The 20940-nt window shown below is 50.8% G+C and overlaps 1 protein-coding gene across 1 annotated transcript; it reads left to right on the top strand.

Moving 5' to 3' along the window:
* The first annotated feature begins 1248 nt into the window (after window positions 1–1248).
* SLC25A29 (solute carrier family 25 member 29) lies at window positions 1249–14967 on the top strand. Its single transcript, XM_078858464.1, has 4 exons — window positions 1249–1378; window positions 8890–8933; window positions 11766–11849; window positions 13291–14967. Exons 1-4 carry the CDS (start codon window positions 1339–1341, stop codon window positions 14047–14049), a joined length of 927 nt encoding a protein of 308 aa, XP_078714590.1. The 5' UTR covers window positions 1249–1338; the 3' UTR covers window positions 14050–14967.
* The last annotated feature ends 5973 nt before the right edge of the window (window positions 14968–20940 follow it).

The following is a 20940-nucleotide window of genomic DNA, read 5'->3' as shown; positions in this document are numbered from 1 at the left end:
AGTGACGCCAGAGCGGAATTTTCCTTTGCGCGGTGCCCCCGGGGGGGCTCGGGGTAGGCGGCTCCAAGCTCCGAGCTCCCCATTGGGTCGCCGCCTCACGCCCACGGGGCACCATTGGTCGGGGGCTCAGACGCCTTCTATTTCGAGGGGATGATCTCGGAATCTGTGAGCACGACCCCCCCCCATGCATCCACCACGCACCCCACCGTCCTCCCCCACCATCCTCCCGCTCGCCGGCGCTCACTCTGTGTGCGCGCCATCCGCCAACCCCAGCAAAGGCGATCCACTACAGCCACCCGCCCGCCCGTCCCCCGGCGATCTGAGATAGAATTACCGCTCCCCCAGCCACCCACCCCCCTACCCAGCTACCCACCCAGCCATCCATCCATCCACCCACCCCCCTACCCAGCTACCCACCCAGCCATCCATCCATCCACCCACCCCCCTACCCAGCTACCCACCCAGCCATCCATCCATCCACCCACCCCCCTACCCAGCTACCCACCCAGCCATCCATCCACCCACCCCCCTACCTCTGTGCTCCCGCTCGCCACCATCACCCCCCACCACCTCCATCAGCCACCTTCCTGCTGTACGCGTGGCTCCTCCTATCACTCGCGTGTAGTGCCGCCCGCGAAGCGCAGCTCAACGATTCACGTCCACGCGCCCACACGCAGAAGAGAGACGCAGAGAGAAGAGACACACAGAGAGAGAGAGAGACACACAGAAGAGACACACACACAGAAGAGAGACAGAGAGACACACACAAGAGAGACACACACAAGAGAGACACACAGAAGAGAGACACAGAAGAGAGACACACAGAAGAGACACACAGAAGACACACAGAAGAGACACGCGCAGAAGAGAGACGCAGAGAGAAGAGACACACAGAGAGAGAGACACACACAGAAGAGACACACACACAGAAGAGAGACAGAGAGACACATACAGAAGAGAGCCACAGAAGAGACATAGAGAGACACACACAAGAGAGACACACACAAGAGAGACACACACAAGAGAGACACACACAAGAGAGACACACACAAGAGACACACAGAAGACACACAGAAGAGACACGCGCAGAAGAGAGACACACAGAGAAGAGACACGCAGAAGAGACACACACACAGAGAGACGCGGAGAGACCTAGCGAGGCGCGCGCACACGTGTACACGCGTCCACTCGGCCCATTCAACAGCAAGGACAGATCCGGCGAGCGAGACGTCTCATTGCACATCATCATCATCACCACCACCAGGAGCAGCTGCATCGTCAGGGCACAGGGGTGAAGGCTGAAGTTTGGAGCGCGTGGAGGGGTTTGCGGCACGAAGGATGGACATGGCTCTGGATTTCGCGGCTGGGTGCATGGGAGGTGCGTGAACTCAGCACCACCACCACAATCCCCGAGCAGCGCGGCGAGTTTGCACGATCCATTCATCCGCACACGAAGGGTCGCGGTCGTGGTGATTGTGACGATGATGTTTCTGGCGCGGTGGGAAGAGGGGGGGGGGTGTGAGAATGCTGCACTGCGTAGTGGGACGAGATGTGGAGAGAGGGTGATGATGGAGAGCGAGAGAAGGAGAGGGGTGGGGTGAAACGGCGAGCCCAAGGCGCACGCAAACGCCGAGCAGCAGCTGAGCCGGCAACCACCGTCCTCAGCCCACGGGCTCCGCGTTCTCGAACAATCCAAACCGGAGCGCACGAACGGTCTCGCTTCTCGCGTATCCCAAGTCCCCGCATCGTTCACGGTTGCAAGTAGTGTACCTGCCCGGCGTTGAATGACAGCCCCCCCCACCCCACCGCCTCTCCTCCAACTTCTCCACCTCCTGCCCCCCCCCCTCGCCCCCCCCCAAACCCTCTCCCCCTCGGGCCCCCTCCGCGCACCCCCTCCACTGTTACGATTTTGACATTGATTTGGGAGTGGAGCGGTGGCGCAGTGGTTGGCGCACTGCGCTGCTAACCCGGCCGCCTTGAGTTCGATTCCCGGCTGCCGTTGCCAGCGAGGGGTATAGATTTGTATAAGCAGCCCCCCGTTCTGTGGCTCCACGTACACAACCGGCGTAGTTCTAGTCCAGCGGCCTATTACCAATGTTACCGAGCACCATCAATGGCCCGAGTGAACGCTAAACTGGGCACCCTCGCCCCGTCGCGAAGCCTCACTGACACAGTGTGGCGAAGTATGGTCAAACAACCCCCAATTGCCGACACGGCATTGAGAGGACCGTCGTCGCAGTGGTGGATGCACGAAGGGCTGTACATGATTCTCTTTCATTCTTACCTTGCCGGCTGTGAGCGGTGTGCGTGTGATCACTTTGTGAATAGGGTTGGAGGCTTCCTTTGTAGAGTAACCTGCATCGTATGAATTGCCAAAGAGGCACGCAAAGCCACTTATCTCAGACGACCTCGGCGAGTTTTGAAGACTTGTCTTTCAGGGGCGTCTTGCATTTGGATATTTGCCCAGTTCCCTAGCGACTTACAGCACTGTATATACAAGTTGCATTCCATGTTGCATAACGATGGCGACGATTGTATGGGTGTGTTGTGTATTTCTTACGTAGCATTATCAGGCATGATTTATCCACTGCTGGATGAAGGCCCTCACTCACACTGCTGTGACACAAGCCATCATTGCTCCTTCGCATGAGCTGATCACATTGCTCCTTCTTCCCTGTTGTCTGTCTCGGGAGCATTCTCTCATTTGGCTGCCATTCCATCAACAGTCGAGTCCGTCGGCCATCATCGCTTCTATCGATGACCTGCCCCAAGCCCATTGCCTGAACATTCGGCGCGATGTCTTTGAGCTTCCAATGCTGCTGCTGCAATGAAGCGCTCCTGGAGGGCCATGTGGCTCATGGGATGTGTTAAACATGCAAAGATAATTTACCTGGAGAGACATATGTGAAGGAGGCATATTGTCTATTTATTTAGCCACTATTGAGACATCACTTCAATGTTTTTCCTGCCAAGAGTGCAATTCATGGGTGATGCCACAAAGCACGAATACATTTTACTTTGGTACAGAATGTATGATCCCAATATTGGAAAAATCTCCAGGGATGTATCCAATCCTCTTCCATAATTTGTAGGTATTGCACAGCATGTCAGCTACATTATCATTCGGGCTATGTGTCGGTGGCCACTTGTGAAATAGGCCTTCGGGCCTGCGATCAGCATCGGTATGCGCAGTGGTGGAAATGGGCTGGAACGCCACGGTGGTAGTGAACATTTTAACCCGACTGTGTTCCCGGTAGGAATCAAGAATTCATATTTTTATTTAATTTGTAAGTGACTCACAGACAGACCCCTCGGGTAACAGACACGCACAGAAACCCACAGACACGCTCAGAGACCCACACATGGAGCGAAACTCCTGCTCAGATTTAGTGGGGGTGGGGGGACTGATTTATGATATCCCGCAGTAATTTCTTCCCCTATCCAGCCCTGGGTATACAGCTGTGAGATGGTCAGGAGATGGCAGGACAGTCATGGATTCTTGATCAATCTGGTCAGAATATTGAGTGTCACCTCTTTTGCGTGGTGGGTTTTCTCCTGGTATTCCTGGGTCCCCCACCCCCCATGTATTATTATCAATACTCTGCTTGTTTTACCCAGGAAAGCCTCACTTAGTCTCAAGACTCTTCCAGGAGGGTCCTGTTAAGTTGTCACAATCGGGAGCGACTTTGCTGCTGTGTGTAATCCCAACTGAGTAATTTACAGATAATTAAATCTTGATTTGAAGCTTTCGTGACTGCAGGGATCCATACTCTTTGGTTCTGTCGGTAAAGTCACGTAGGTAGAAATAAAACAAAATAAATCACGACGTTTCGATAGCAACACAAGCCATCGTCTTCAGGTGAAAATCGCGATAGCCGCGATGTCTGCTGCCTTGTTTTATTTCTACCTGCGTTTCAGATAATTGTCCGGCATTGGGATGTTTGGCCAATACCAGTTACACTGTGCGTGTTTTTGCAGCTATGGGAGGTAATCAGAGAACCCGGAGTAAACGCACACATGTGCAACACGCCACACAGAAAGATGCTCGAGTAGGGGATCGAACCCAGGCCCTCCTTTCTGTGAGACACAAGTGCTACAATTGGGCCATCCTGCGGCCCACTTGATACCAAACATTCATGTAATTGGCAAAAAATTCCAATTTGGAACTCTTCCGAAAAACAGTCTTGATACTCCGTTATACTTTGCTGGGTAAATAAATGGCAGAGTGAGCGCAGATTGAAATTGACTCTTCATTGAACCACAATGAGACACGGTTCCATAAGTCAGCAACTCAACACAGTGGTTTCCAGATCATCCTACTGTGTCTACAGCCTTGTGTCAGTGGTGGAAATTCCACATTCATATGGCAGGTACAAATCGTACCAATACATCGGTTAGCCACTCCATTTGGGTCGTGGAGGGTTATTTGACCATGCTTCATCACGCTGGTCAGGGTGGCTTGGGGAATGTTGGGCGCATAGATGTTGGAGCATAGCACAATACAACAGTGAATTTTTATGGTGATACAAACCAGTGACTAGTGAATAATAAAACCCATTGATTGCTGCATACACAGCAATGCGTGTGTCGTTAGTTTCAAAAGCAATATGAATCGATACATTGCATCATTCTACCCCTCAATAAATAGTGCAGGTCCACAGCAAGGGTTCCGAACTGATTGATACGTATGAGGTGTACACTACATTCTGAAAAGTGTTACATTTTCACATTAACCCTAACTTGCACCTATGACCACATCGCCCGGAGTTAGCCTGATCTCGGCAGAGTTCGGAAACTAAGCAGGGTTCAGCCTGGGTAGTGAGTGGATGGGGGAGACTATGGTGCATAAAGCGAGTGCTGTGGGTGGATGCGGGGGCCACGTTATTAACAGAGGGCTGTGCAGCAAAATCCACTGCTTGTACTGTGCTCCAAATGTCTGCGTCCTGCCTTCACCAACCCGCACTGACCAGCATGGAAAAGTGCGGTCAAATAACCTCCACAACCTGCACGGAGCATCTCCAGTTTCGCCGCCCCTCCGATTAGCACAGTTGGCGACGTACGGTGTAAAAACAAGGTTCCGCATACACACGGAGCAGTTCTCCTATGGATTGGTACGATTTGTGCCTGCCATAGCTGTGTGAAATGTCCACCACTGAATCGAAGCTGAAGGCGGTAAGATGATCTGCATAACCACGTGGCATTTTTGAGTCGCTGACCCCGTGGATTTGTGCCTCATTGTGACTCAATGAGAAAATATAAGTGCCCCTCAGCTGTTCCCATGTCAGCAATAAGTTTAAATCTGCGCTCACTCCTGGTAAAGTCCGCATGTAGCCCACACACAATATGACAACCGTGATAATCATCCAAGCCGTCCAATAAAGCCTCACTGAGTCTCGAGACTCTTTGTTCACTAGCGTTCGGCTACATTGGAATGTTTGGCCAGTTCTTTGTGTGAGTGTTTGGCTTTGTGTGGGGGTAAAACAAACTACAATACCCACAATGCATACGAGGAGGTGACACACTCAAAGTTCCAAACAGATGGATTCTTGAATCCATCTGTTTGGAATCAATTACCGTATTGCCATCTCATGCCCAGTTTTCAGCCATGATTTGAAATTATACTTGCTGATCACAGGTCCAAACGCCCATAACACAAAGCGGCCAACAACAAATGGCACTAACGATGTTGCCAATACAAATGCATTTATTTAATTGAACAGAATGCACAAAAGCACCGGCTTATTACATTGATGCATCGAGTCCGTGCATTGCAGGGGCAGTCGTGGTTTTTGCCGACCGCCCAAAACTTCTATCTGCCGAGTTTATTGATTGACAGTTTTTTGAGGTTTTTTTTTTCCCACAAAGCAAAGATTTGCGAGGGTCGCGCTGCCAAAAAGGATGGCAAAGTCCCTTCATCTCGTGCGTGCGTGCCGTGACCTTCTCGTCTCTCCCACTTCCCCCAGTCCTCAGTCCACCAGCCCCCCCCCACCCGACTTCCCAGCCCTAACCTCTCCACGGCAGGGGTGGGAGTAGGGGGGGTGCAATGGAAGGAACCAACCTGCCCTTTTAACCTGATGCTCAATGCGGAGCCCCTAAGAAATGGGTCTTGGCAGGCAGCCACCTGCCTCTCGCATTTTTCTCCGTCTCTGCCCTGCAGAACGTTCCTTGCCTGGACGTTTCATTTATTTCAGGTACAAGGAAGAGTTCGTTCCATGAATGAGCCCGGGGATACATTTTCAGGTTCAGCTTTTTGCAGAAACTGGTCTTTGAACGCAGGTGCATGCACGCAGAATGCTAGCAATGTCATGGTAATGATAGGGTAAGCAACTTTTAAGTTCATTGAATGGAACGTGGAAATGAAGGGTTATTAAGGCATTCGGGGAGAGGAGGTTGTAACGGGAGAGATGTGCAGAATGGACACGCATAGGGTAAGTGACTTGGAGGTGTTGAATGTAACGTAGCAAACAAGTAATTGTGGATGTGACGATAGGTGGGCTTCGTGTGCAGGGTGCAGCAGGGCAGATGACTCACACGGGCATTGGAATGGCACACAGAAGGTCGGTGACTAAGCGGAAGTGATAATGATTCACTGTGTAACAAACAAACAACGTTCCTGGGTAGTAAGTGTTATTTCCTAATTGCTTATGCCTCAAAAGTGCATAAAATGCCTATTATTCCCCAGAAATTTTGCTTTTGTGACCAGGACAGTGATATTTTGAAATGTACCTATTTTCAATGAGAAAACGTGGTGTGCATTTGTGTCATTCCTTCACTTAAAGTCCTGGTCACAAGAGCAAAGTTTGTGGGGAATAATAGCCATTTCCTATACTTTTGAGGCATAAGGTAGAAAACAACACTTACTACCCAGGAACAAAAATCGTGTTACATCGTATAATGAGAGTAAGAGAAGCCGTCCTTAAAAAAAAGTTTGTCTGATTTACCAGCGACGGGACCAAGCAGAACGAATGAGGCAAGAGCGAGGTGTATTGGCATCCTTGGCATGACCTGTCACAAACATTCCTCTTCGGGGATGCAGGGGAGGGAGAGAACGGGTTTTCTGCCACGGTTTACCTTCATATTTGCACCGCCCCGACCCCCACCCCCAGTCCCCGCCCTGCCTCCTCCTCCCACATGGCCCCCACGTGCCCGAGGCGCTCGGCATACATTTCATTGACAAGACCATGTGCCTGCCACGCGGTGCATGGGGCGTACGCTCTGCCCACTTGACCACAAGTTCAAACATTGAGATTATATTCCACTTGTGATATCGGCCTCATCTTTTCACGAGGGTGCAAGACAATTACGTCCAGGATTCCCGCAGAGCAGCGATGCTTCGTCACCCCACGTCAGAAAACGGCCTTTAGAAGCAGATGTTACACTATGAGACCTCCTTTACCAGTGGCAACATATAGTAGTAGGCTTTTACCCTTTAAACTGGTACAACACTGACACCTTTATATTGAAGTTGATTGGTCCACACCTGGACCAATCAACTTCAAGGACAGTGCATATTATTATCATTATCAGAGTTGTTTCTTTTTGTTTGCATTTTGACTGCTTGTGTTGTTGTTATTGCAAACATGATGCCTTGTATAAAGGTGTCAATTTTGTACCAGTTTAAAGGGTAAAAACCTACTACTAAGCAGATGTAACATCACTACTTCTGAGATCCCTTCAAGTGACCTCTTCTATACGCTTGATGTTGCTACACTTTCCCACAAACCTAGGACCATAGCGCAGTGCGCTAACATAACCTCCCCACAGTTTCCTTAACTTGCAGACGCTCTTATAAACTGTGGACAAAAAACGTTATTTTAAGTTTCCCTGATCGTGTTGGATCTCGGAAGTTAAGCAGCTTTGTGCCCGGTTAACACCTGGATGGGAGACTCGTTGTAAATACCACGTGTTGTAGGTGTGGGCTGAGGGGCGGTCAGTAGATGGCAGGGGTCAGTGCACCCCCAATCACCCCCCCCACCCACCCCCTAGTCTGCAGGTTCATAGCGTGACGCGCTAACCTCTGCACCACCTTTCCCACTCGTTCGCATACCTCAACTCGCACTTCGTCACGTACTGCTCCCAGAAAAGGCACGTGCGCCGCTGTTGTTGACTAAATCAGTGACTCGCCGTCAACTCCGTGAGGCTGGCGTCATCACCGCGTGTGCGGTGTTCCCGTGAAGAACATTCGCGAGGTACAATGCGTACATGATGCCCGTTGCTTTCACCGACAGCACAAAGTGCCACTGGTTATGAGCTTTGCTCTTGCAAGGGCCATTTTAACAACAATGCAACAACGTGGACGTCCAGAATAAACACCTCATTCGAGGCTCAAACATCATCGCGCCTCCTGGCTTTGGCATTGTTCAGAGACACCGTTTTAACTAGCTATCAGTCGCATCAGAACATCAACAGGCCAATGCACACATCTCCTTCATACATCGAAAATGAGAGATACGCTCCACAGATGTGTGATTGTGGCTATGCAGCCTAAACTTTGGTGCGTAGAGTAAACCACTGGACTTTAGCTCCTGAACATATTGCTGTTGCCATCATAAGAATAGAATAGCAATGCCCTTTACATGACTCAGGCAAACATTTAGTTTGAAAGTTTTTTTTTAGGAGGATCCTGCATTGTGACGATTGACACATTTCATAGACGAGTGTTTGGCTTCACGTGGAAGCAATCTGGGGTGTGAGCAGCTTTACGGACTGATTTGAGGGTGGAGAGCGGAGACGATTTGAGAGACAAGGAAAGGAGGGGGGGGGGCAGGAGGAGTTATTGGTGCTTGGGGAGAGTGAGGTTGAGAGTGGGGGCAGAGGAGATGGGGGGCACGCGATACCCCCCCTGGTCCTCTCGCACCTGACCCGGATGCGTGTGCCTCTCCCCGGCAGGTGCCGCCGGAGTGGTCGTGGGGCACCCCTTCGACACGGTGAAGGTGAGGGCCCAGAGAAGGTGGAGAGCGCGTGGGGAGCCACCACAACGCGGGCTCTCCCCCTCGAACCCCTCCCGATGCCGTGTTATACCATAAACAACACACAGTTACATACACACAGCCTGCAACATACACCAAACTGCATAGCAATGCATACACACTATGCAATATGCACATACCAAAGACACGACAGATACATACTCACAACAACAACCACCGTTGACCACTGAGTCGAGGTGACATCGCCACAGGGCTTATACCAGGCTCGACGCACTTTCACGAGCCTCTTCCACAGATATCGATCTCGACACCGCTGTCACCAGTCATTGGCAAGTCCAATCAGCTCTACATTCTTCTTCTGTACATCACTTTTCTTGCCAATGCCATGCCCGTTTAACCCCCCCCCCCCGCCAAACAGAAGCTGCTTGGTCCTGCGGTGGCTGGGCATATGAGCTACATGAATCAGCCTTGCCTGCTGGAGGAGCTCACTGATGCGACTGTGTCCGGATCTCTCAAGGATCTATGAGCTCCTCACAAAATCCAGTCGGGTTAAACTCGGGGTGGAACGTAGGCAAGCCACCCTGATTGTTTCAAAACCGTGAAACGTGGTCCATATTTTGCAAGCCTAGAGAAGGGAGGGCGTTACTGTGGCTGAGAAGACCCAGAGCTTCAAGCTTCCACAGAGTGTTAGGCAGCCGATGAAAATAATGTTGCTCAACCAGGTACTCATTTAAGGCTCAGTTGACCTAGGAGAGGCTCAGGATCGGTTCAGATGATCGGCACACACTCATTCACACACATATACACTGCATGCACACTCGTACACTGTCTACCGTGTATACTCGATGACAAGAGTGGATTCCATTCGCAAAACATATGATGGGTAATCGGAGGCCAATTCCAGACGAATTAAACACCACCACTGGCACAGCACTCTGCTTGATCAGCGCCTTGGTGGTGAACGGTGAGTTGCTTTCACTCCGTGTGGACATTGGCATTTGGGCGATATCCAAGGGAAACTAAATAATGTAAATGTTATGTAACTATTCAGACGTTTGAGCTTCTGGCATTGATACATACACACCTACAAAGATAGATCCCCTGTATAGCCTAAACAAACTTTTTGTGTTGTTAGCAAGCAGCTATGAAGGTCAGCCATGGTACACGAGGGGGTGGGTGGCCAGTATCACGCCCGGCCGCCTTTGACTCCCCAGTGGGCACAATCACAACAACAACAACAACCGCCATTCACCACTAAGTGGCGGTGACGTCACCACGACGCTTTTGCCAGGCCATGTGCACCTTGAGGCCACGTGAAGTGTCGAACGCCCGCTGGCAGGAGGTCACGGGGCAGACCCAGGTGCCAGGGGTCGACTGACCGAGATGACCGAGATGAGTGGCTGATGCACCACCTGTGCCCCCTACTGTGCCAACTTGCTGTGCTTTAGCCACCCGGCGCTCAATCACACACACATACACACCTACACACCTACACATACAAAAATACACATATTCCCTATACATTCTTAACAGATACACGCACGGACACACATGCACACATGCAATAAGTTAAGCATGTTTTCTAAACAGGAGCCCTTCACAACAAAGTGCAAGGTGTGTGTGTTCACGTGGGGAGCGGTGGCGCAGTGATAAGTGGCCCTAGTTCGATTCCTGGCCACGACCAACATCAGCGGTGATTATCTGAGCCAGTCCTAGCTCTTCCCTTGGTTGACTCAGCCAAACATGAGTGCATGGTGTATACACATCATTAGCTAGGAAGACAAAGGTGTGGTGCTGGCCACATTACCCACAGGTGTGCTGTTCCAGCCTTCATTGGTGCTCGCAAACAGCACTTACCAGTACAGCCTGTGTAGGCTAGACGGGATGCTCGACTTCATTATGACATTAGAGTAATGAACGCCCTGTGTGAAGTTTAAATTAATATTTCCATCAATTGATGTAGAAAGCGGGTCATCAGTAGGCGAAATGTGCATGTTCAGGTTTGGGTACTCTTTCCACCTTGGTCACAGAATGCCTCAACGCCTGAAATTGATCGACTTACCACCACCCCAGGCAGCAAATGCAAAAGCACGGCTTGTCGATCGTCAGTAGATCTTTCCTGTAAACACGAACTGAACTAGCCAGTGATTCGGCATGTCACGTGTCCGTCGGGACGAATTTACCCGGGATATCCTCACTCATTCTCAGGATCCATTTTTTTCAGGAGGGTCCTTTCTACATACTGTGTGGCATGTTTGGCTGAATCCAGCGATGCGAGGAAACTGGAGCGCACCGGTAGAAAACTTGCCCTTCATGCGAGGGGATACACGTACAGCTTCACACAGATATATTATGTGCGGAAAGTTGTAAGTGGTTAGTACTTTGATGTCTCCTGTCCAAGCGCTAACCGTGCTCGACCCTGCTTAGGCTCTGAGACGTGACGAGGTGGGGCGCCTTCAGGGTGACTGGCGATATGCAGTGACATCGCTCACAGGCTCTTACCAAGAAGCTGACCGTGACTTAAAACTGTTCTTTTTAAATTATCGTGGGGAGCGGTGGCGCAGTGGTTAGCACGCTACCCTACCAACCCAGCAACCCGAGTTTGATTCCCCACTCATGGCCAACGCCAATGTCGATTATCTGAACTAGTCCTGGGCCTCTCCTAGGTAGACTCAGCCTAAAACGAGTACCTGGAGCGGTGTGTAAACGTCGCCACTGGTACTGGCTACTACCCTCACGTGTGCCGTGCCAGCCATCGTAGGTGCTCGCTAACAGCACTTGCCCCAACAGTCTGTTAAGGCTACACGGGAACTCTGTGTGTTTGTGTGAGTGCAGGTGAGGCTGCAGGTGCAGTCCGTGGAGAAGCCTCGGTACCGCGGAACATATCACTGCTTCTCATCCATTGTCAAGCAGGAGTCGGTGAGGCACACACCCACCAGCCTGGGTTCGATACCTGCTGTCCAACTTGTGCACTCCCTCGACAAGACTAAATGTGGCGGAGTAGCTAGCTAGCAGAGGGTGCAGGCGGTACAACTGCCCAGGTTGCCCACGGGCCAAAGGAGCCCAGTCGCCGGGCTACTAACTAACGTGGAGGAAATTGGACCGGAGGCCTCATTTCATTCCTTGCACCAGGGCCCATGCCAACAACGTGACTATGCCGCTGGACCAAAAGCTCAACAAAAATAATACTAATGAAAAGTGACAAGGGTCTGTGTCCACTACCAGCTCCATTAACCTCTCGGCCTTCTGGACCGACGTTTGCAGGCAAAACTCTAGACCGGTTTTGACTTCTCCGAATATCACCAGCAGTGTGGGGGTCTGTTTAAAAAAATGCTGCTGGGTTTTTCTGGTGCTGTAGGTAAGAGACCTCCAAGAACACCCTATTTAGGGCTGTTACAACAACATTGTACAAAGTGTCGTGGTGGATTGTGGGTAATGATAGATCTTGCTCCATCAGCTTGTGGACTTTGGGATAAGAGTTCAGGACGTTGCAACCACTGAGCCAGCACCGCTGAGATCACGGGGTCCGGCCGCCCGTGATCGAACCGCGTTGCGAAGCGAATTGCGTCGATGAGCTCCGCTCCGTTACCAGGGAGACATGTTATTTTATTCGGTAAATTCCTGGTATCTGGATGTTGCCGTCGTGTATAAGTACGTATGTATGTTAAATTTATTTCGTACCGTACGTAGCCATTTGCGCTAATCGGAGGTGCGGGGTAGGACAACAAACTAAACACAAAGAGCAGTTCTAAAGAAATTAGTTTTCAATCTAGATTTTTTAAAGCATAGCTCCAGTGGCTTGCTAATATCGTAATGAAGAGCGTTTAGTGGTTAACAAAATAGACCTGCAATTCAGAGGTTACCGGTTCAATTCCATCTCTCGGCACGGCATTCGACGCAATGGGCAAAGTTTCTTCAATACTCCTTCCTCTATCCACGCAGTGCTATAAATAGACCCACCACGGCTGATTGGCAGGTCACGTGTGGTGGAATAATCTGTGGGTACCCCCACCCTCTTCCAAGATGGCTGGCCAGTGTTGAGAAGTAGGTCACATCGAGGGCCTCTCCCAGAGGTCCCTCTACTCGGGGCCCTTCTGGACTGCCACGTGACAAACACCTCTGTGTCTAGGCATGGGAGGAGGGACTTCAGAAGTAGTTGCATGATGTCCTCTTTTAGAATCTGTCATCCGACACCTCTGGTGATTTTAAACTGCTCTCTCCGCGTTATGAATAGAAATGGTATGCTTGATTGCGAATGGTGTGGAAGAAATAACACAAATACCGAGACTCCCCTCCACTAATACCACCCCGACTCGTTCTTCCACCGCACACCTTCTCCCCCCTAACCCCACCCCCAAAGGCCATGGGTCTGTACAAGGGCATCGGCTCGCCCATGATGGGCCTCACCTTCATCAACGCCATCGTGTTCGGAGTCCAGGGCAACGCCATGCGCCGCCTGGGCCAGGACTCCCCGCGCAACCAGTTCCTGGCGGGCTCGGCGGCGGGCGTGATCCAGTGCGTGATCGCGTGCCCCATGGAGCTCGCCAAGACGCGCATGCAGCTGCAGGGCACGGGCGAGAAGGGCACCAAGAAGAGCTCGCGCCTTTACAAGAGCACGCTCGACTGCCTGCGCAAGATCTACCAGCGCGAGGGCGTGCGCGGCATCAACCGCGGCATGGTGTGCACGCTGCTGCGCGAGACACCCGCCTTCGGCTTCTACTTCCTCACGTACGACGTGCTCACGCGGCACCTGGGCTGCGAGCCCGACGACCCCGGGCTCATCCCCAAGCTGCTGTTTGCGGGCGGCATGTCGGGCATCGCGTCCTGGCTCTCCACGTACCCGTTCGACGTGGTGAAGTCGCGGCTGCAGGCGGACGGCGTGGGTGGGGAGAGCCGCTACGCCGGCATCACCGATTGCTTCCGGCAGAGCTACCGCCAGGAGGGGTGGCGCATGTTCACTCGCGGGCTCGTGTCCACGCTGCTGCGGGCCTTTCCCGTCAACGCCGCCACCTTCGCCACCGTGACTCTCTTCCTGAGCTACATGCGGGCGGGCGAGGGCAAGGCCGTCGACATGGTGCAGGGAGACCCGGCTGCCGTGGTCCAGCCGACCAACTTGTAAAGGGTGGAAACCGTGAATAAGGATGGCCGTGGTGGTGGTGGTGGTGATGATAACGATGGAGGTGATGGAGGTGGTGACGGTGGCGGTAATAGAATTAAGAACAGGAAGCCTCATGGCGACACAAGCTCTGGTTGTGGCCTCGTGAAACATAAGAGGAGGTGGAAAGGGATGCAAGAATGTTTGACCTCGAGTACTTGACCTTGTTATTGTTACTGTATTAGTATTATTATAACAGTGCGTGCATGTGTGCGCATGAGTGAATGAGCAGTTTGTCTGGGTTGGGTGAGCGATTTGTTGGGCGGTTGAGCGAACGGACACAACGGAGTAAGTGGGTTTTGTGCGTGTGTGTGACTCTGTGGATGCACATGTGGATGGATGTTTCACTCAGCGGAAGTTTACGCGTGGGCTACGTGTGGTCCAGAATGTGAGATGCATGGTCATAAGTTTTCTAACCACCCCCCCACCCGCCCCCATCTCATCGGAGCGAAACACGTGGTAGGCACTGCGCAAGGTGCCAACGTAAACATCTCCATGTCCTCGGAAAATCTTGTTCAGCACTTTGATCCTTTCACCGTCGTGGACACTGTGATGTCTCCGGGGCCGCGTCACTCGCGAACTCTGCGCGAGGTCCCGCAGGCGGTCGGGACTCACGCGCGTCGCGAGATCTGTGGCCGTGGAGCGGCCGAGGGAGCTTCACCAACCGTGGCCTCCGATTTAAGAATCTGGAAGCTCCATTTCCTACGTTAACAGGCACAGACATGTCCTCCAAAAAATAATAATTCATATATCCTGTACATATATAAAATATAACTAAGAGTAGACGTATTGACTGTGTTCATAGGCGCACTCAGCGTGCATTGTTTTGTTGTTTTCTTGCCATTGCTGCTTTGTTGCTGTATAAATATAAAGGGTGCCTTAGCTGGGCCTTTGAAGCCCCTTTTTGACATTTCCTTGCGAGTGTTTCAATCAGCGGTCGCCACTGTGGTGGACAGAGAGTCCGGGTCACCAGGCCGGGTTCGTGCAGAGCACCACTTTGTGGGTTTGGCCTCACTAGCGCAGCCTGGTAGTTTTCTTGTGTGGATTTTACCAAAGCGCGCCCGTCTGCTGTCCAGCTGGATGTTAAAGACCCTGTGAGGTCACATGCGAGGGTACGATATCGTGTGCCGACATCAAAGCCAAACACCCGAATGTAAACATTAACTGCCGCTGAAATGTATTTGATTTACATTTTTTTTTATTCGGAATTGAGGCCTCCCTTTTACACGAGACCAAGAAGCCGACTTGACTCTTGCCTTGTTGAATGAAGGACATCGCCTTCGAATCCCGCCCCTCATGCACCTCATTGCTTATGCCTCAAAAGTACAGAAAATGGCTATTATTCCCCACAAACTATGCTTTTGTGACCAGGACAGTGATATTTTGATATTTACCTATTTTCATTGAGAAAACGAGTGAATTTGTGTCTTTTCAATCACATAAAGTCAGAAAAAACAACATGAATAAAAATTAACATGTATTTATACTGAAGTAATAATAAAAAAAATTACTACTAAAGATTTAGACACCAAGGCGCACTACCACAGGTGGGACAGGCCACAGCCGACCGAGTTATCTGTGGGGAGGAATAATCTCGAAAAACGACTCGCTTCTAAATCTTTTGTAGTCATTTTTGTATTACTTTAGTGTCAATTCATGTTAATTTTGATTCATATATTTTTTTTAACTTTTTCTGAACGAAAATACCCAAATTCGCCCGTTTTCTCATTGGAAATAGGTACATTTCAAAATATGACTGTCCTTTTACACTATGAGATCTCTTTTACCAGTGGCAAAATATAATGGAAGGTTTTTACCCTTTTAACTGGTACAAAACTGACACCTTTATTCAAGGCATCATGTTTGCAATGACCACAACACAAGTAGTCAATAAAGCAAACAAAAAGAAGCAACTCTGATAAGGATAATAATATGCACTGTCATTGAAGTTGATTGGCCCACACCCGAGACGGCTTTCTTTAGAGCCTAGTCCCCATTGGTGTAGGGCCAGATGACACCAGAAGGCGTACAACTCAAAAACAGTGCAATATCAGAGTATTGAGAGTTCGGGGTAAACATTTACACTATGAGATCTCTTTTACCAGTGGCAAAACCTTCCATTATATTTTGCCACTGGTAAAAGAGATCTCATAGTGTAAATGTTTACCCCGAACTCTCAAAACTCTGATATTGCACTGTTTTTGAGTTGTACGCCTTCTGGTGTCATCTGGCCCTACACCAATGGGGACTAGGCTCTAAAGAAAGCCATCTCGGGTGTGGGCCAATCAACTTCAATGACAGTGCATATTATTATCCTTATCAGAGTTGCTTATTTTTGTTTGCTTTATTGACTACTTGTGTTGTGGTCATTGCAAACATGATGCCTTGAATAAAGGTGTCAGTTTTGTACCAGTTAAAAGGGTAAAAACCTTCCATTATGACTGTCCTGTGTGAGGAATAGTAGCCATTTTCTATACCTTTTAGGCATAAGCAATTACGAAGTAACACTTCCTACCCAGGAACAAAAATCGTGTTACATCGTGTTATTATATCGCTGAGGCTGATGGCGACACGCTGGGGGAGGGGGAGAGCTTCGTCCAGCAGTGGATTGACCATGGCACGTGGCTGCTGCTGATGATGAAGAGGCTAGGGCACAGATTGAGGCCTTTGCAGCAGCTAGCCCGCCATGACAATCCGCTACCCAAATTCAGCTTCATGTTTCAAAATAACAGCAGAACTCCATTATATACCTCCATATATATGAACACAATTACTGTATGGTTTAGAGCAGTGGTTCTCAACCGGGGACCCCTGGGGACTACGTGGCAATGTCCCAGTGGGTACGCGATGTGATTTATAAATGTGTGAAGTTACATCATTCATGAGTCATTGGTGAATAATCACGTATGAATCTGCCAATATAAAATAACTACGATAAAATGTAATTCAATATGGTAATCTAGAACGATATGAAAGACCATAATAGAGGTGTTTTTTGGTGAGAGCGTGTAAATGTATAAATGTGTCGTTAAACCCGCCATCACCCGACACAGCCAACTAGTAAGGGTTGTCACGTAAACAGAACGTGGCCAATTCGTCACTAGTACAGCACAATGGTGTGTTGGAGAGCCCAGCCACAACATTTGGCTGTGTCGTGGTGGCGGGTTTAATGACAAATTTATACATTTACGCGATCTAATCCAAAAAAACTGTTATGGATGATATTGGTCGTGAAAGCCTACGTGTTAAACGGACATCAAATACCTTTCTAAACTCATTGATTGAAAACAATGTTGGTTTCCAAGAGTAACCATCGATCACGAACAAATGACCTCACGCACGCAGAGGGTCCGCTCCATTTTTTTCTATTCGCTTGCAGTTGCTCGTTAGTTAGAATACCTCACAAAACGGACAATTGGTTAACACATTGATGCTCATCACTCATATATTTATTTTTCAGAACCATGTTGGGTCAGGCAAGAGGGTACACTCGGTCGAAACAACGTTCAACAAGGGGGTACAGTAGCCAAACTCGGTTGAGAACCACTGGTTTAGACCATCCTCTTGGCTGTCTAGACCCATTTGAAAATATCAACCCAATATCTCAATATCAATTCAAAGAGGAGTGTGGGCAAATTTCGATTTAAAGCTTTCGTGACTGCAGGGATTCATCTTCTTGGTTCTTTCGGTAAAGTCACGTAGAAGGGAAATAATAAAATAATAAAAATAAAACAATAAAAAATAATTCTCACGACGTTTCGGCCACAACGCAAGCAGCCATCCTCAGGTGAAGAATGAGAACCTGAGGACGGCTGCTTGCGTTGTGGCCGAAACGTCGTGAGAATTGTATTTTATTATGTTTTATTTTTATTATTTTATTATTTCCCTTCTACGTGACTTTACCGAAAGAACCAAGAACAAGAGTGTGGGCACTCTGTGGGGGCGAAGGGTTGTCGGTGGCGTCCTCTCTGTGCCGTTTGCCACGGGGGGAACCGCCCCGAGGTGACGGCACCCCGGCGGCGTGGCTCTCGGAGAGTGCAGGCGGTGCAGCTGCACCGGACTGAGAGTGGAGGGGGGGGGGGCAATTGGATCGAAGGTCCCCCCCCCACCCCACCATTCCTTGTACGAGGGCCCATGCTGACCACGCTCCAAGGCCACTGCTGTGATATCACGGCCTGGGGTTCCCCATTGCTCCATGTTACCCATCGCGATGCACGGAGGTTGCCTGTGGTGGAAGGAGCGATATAAGAGAAGGAGGCGAGTGTAGCCATGAGTGCCACTTGAGATTGCCTAGTGCCGGCGTGAGACCAGGAGGGTGGTTGCGAGTGGTTTTGACCTACGAATCATGTCACTGCAGCCAACAAGCAGCCTGGCTGCCGAACCGAGTAAATACAGAAGTTGCGTTGAGTGCAGCCATTTACTGATCGATGCAGACTTTTGTACTGGGTGACCAGAAGGCGAATTATCTGGGAGCCTTTAACAGAGGTCGGGGGGGAGGGGGGGGAGATGTGTTGCGGAGGTGAAGGAGGGCGGGGGAAGTGGGGGGGGGGCATTCAATGTCACCACTGCAGGGACGTGCATCGTACCGCACCGGTGCACGTCTCTCCAAGCAATAAAACATTCGAGAAGGAAAACTGCCGTGAGAAAAAATGTCGTTATTAACGAAATGCGTTGCCGAGATTGGGGGGGGGGGGGGGGGCAACGACAACAACAACAGCAGAGGGATTCTCCTGTTATTGCGGACGTCTCGCGCTGCGTCAAATTGTTGCTTTGTTCACTGCTGACAATCACGGGTGTATTTATTTAAAAACATTCTGGTACCCGTTGTATTATCGCGCGACAATTTATTTTCAGCTCTCTCCTCCTCCTCTCCCTTCCCTCCGCGGTGTCCAGATTCACCAGTGAACCAGGCGCGGGCCACTTGACCCGCATTTGGTTGAGATCGGTCAGTGTGGGATAGAGGCCGACCGAAATTCGGTTTTAGATCGGCCACTATTCTGGCAAGTCCTGAACAGTCGTAGCTCATGGCGGTGAAGCCTCGGACGCGATCTTTCTCTGTGCACAGAGACGCACGCCACGAGGGAGACGCGGCCGCGATGGATGCTGACGGTGGACGCGCGAGCCACGCATCGAAACCCAATTTTGGTTCGACGCAACATTGTTACCAAAAACAACGCCGACTTGCGTCAATGTAGTTGATGGACTGGAACGTCGCGACTGCATTTCCGAGAAATTCGTGGCGCGCGCCGCTCTGGGTCAAGTGACCATTCGCCACCCCCACGCTGCCAGCGATTTGACGCGATTATGGGTTTTTTTGTTTCGCCTCTATCATTTCTCATTTGTTGTTTCATTTTGTAGCGCTTGAAATATCATTGGCATGACTTGTAAATGATGGGATCTGAAAAAAACACAGCAACTTGACGCGTGCATCTCAAGCGACAATTCGTGAAGAATGAGAACTTGAGGACGGCTGCTTGCGTTGTGGCCGAAACGTCGTGAGAATTATTTTATTATGTTTTATTTTTATTATTTTATTTTTTCCCTTCTACGTGACTTTACCGAAAGAACCAAGAAGATAAATCCCTGTAGTCACGAAAGCTTTAAATCGAAATTTTATCGGTGCGTTGTTGAATGTCCACTCCAATGGCAGAATACGTCTCTGTCGAAGTCGACCCAAGCGCTGCGATCACACCGAAGCGATGGCACCAGGGCGGCACTACCGAGAGCCGCACTCACGTGACATTGAAATTCCTTTCGCTCGTTATGAACGTTCAACTCGCGTGGCACAGCACCGCACACGTGGGCTTATTGTGGGTTTTGTTTGTTTGTTTGGGGTCGAGTCTTTCTTCAACGACGAGGAACGTGCTGCGGAGGAATGCAGCTTTCGGAGTGCGCAGGTCACGCAACTGCACTGGCGCCCCACGGGCCACAGAGGGGAGGAGGGGGGGGTCCCAGGCGCCGGGCCACAAAGAGGGACGTAAAATCGGACAGGGCCCCCCACTCCCCGTCCCCCCCCCCCCCCCCAATTTAATTATTTGCAACAGGAACCCACGCCAATCCCACCGAGGTCAGCGGAATGCGTCCGTAGTGACAAGCGTGTTTGACGGCGTGTCCGGGCTTAGCACCCCGTGTGATGGGGTGGGGGTGGGGGGGTACTTGAACCCTGTGGAGTTCGGGGACGAGATGGGGAGTGAGGCGTCAGCAAAGCCCACCCCCTCCCCACACTCCCGACCCCCCCTCCCCCCCCCGAGGCGTGGAGCTTCGAACGCGGATGGCGGAGCGAGCACGAACCTCTCCCTGGGGTTTCAGCCGTGGCCGCTCTGTTTGACGCCGATTGACCGAACATTTTATAATATCAATAATGATGTAGCCTCGTCCGACCGAGACTTGGTGACGCACGAGTCAAGGTCACGCTGAACGCAGCAGACGGCACGCGCGTGACGAATAGGAGGAGTCGGGGGGGGGGGGGCGCGTGCCGAGTTGCCCTCCCGACTGACCGCGAACCGGCACAGCGCGGCCACCCGGTCGACACTGGCCTCGTATGACCCTGGGCACTCGTTACTACAGCCGTGCAACATCGTGGTGGGCAATAATTGGCCTTACCTGCCTATTTTAGAGCAGCCATTGACCAGGATTGTAGCTCAGTCCAGATCGCTCCGTCCCGACGGCAATGACAATGTGGGAATGTGTGTGGGTTTGGGCACGCAACTGGTCTTAAGCCTCCCCTAGGTCGACTCGGAATCAAATGAGTACCTGGTGCGGTGTGTAAACATCGTCACTGGGAGGCAAAGGCGGTCGGGCGTGGTGCTGGTCAGGCAGCCCCCTCGTGTGCCGTGCCACGGCTTTCAAAGGTGG

The sequence above is a fragment of the Lampetra fluviatilis genome, chromosome 7, assembly GCF_964198595.1.
Source record: "Lampetra fluviatilis chromosome 7, kcLamFluv1.1, whole genome shotgun sequence".
NCBI classification, from domain to species: domain Eukaryota; kingdom Metazoa; phylum Chordata; class Hyperoartia; order Petromyzontiformes; family Petromyzontidae; genus Lampetra; species Lampetra fluviatilis.
The sequence above is the reverse complement of the archived record's forward strand: the minus strand, read 5'-3'. Positions and strand labels throughout refer to the sequence as shown.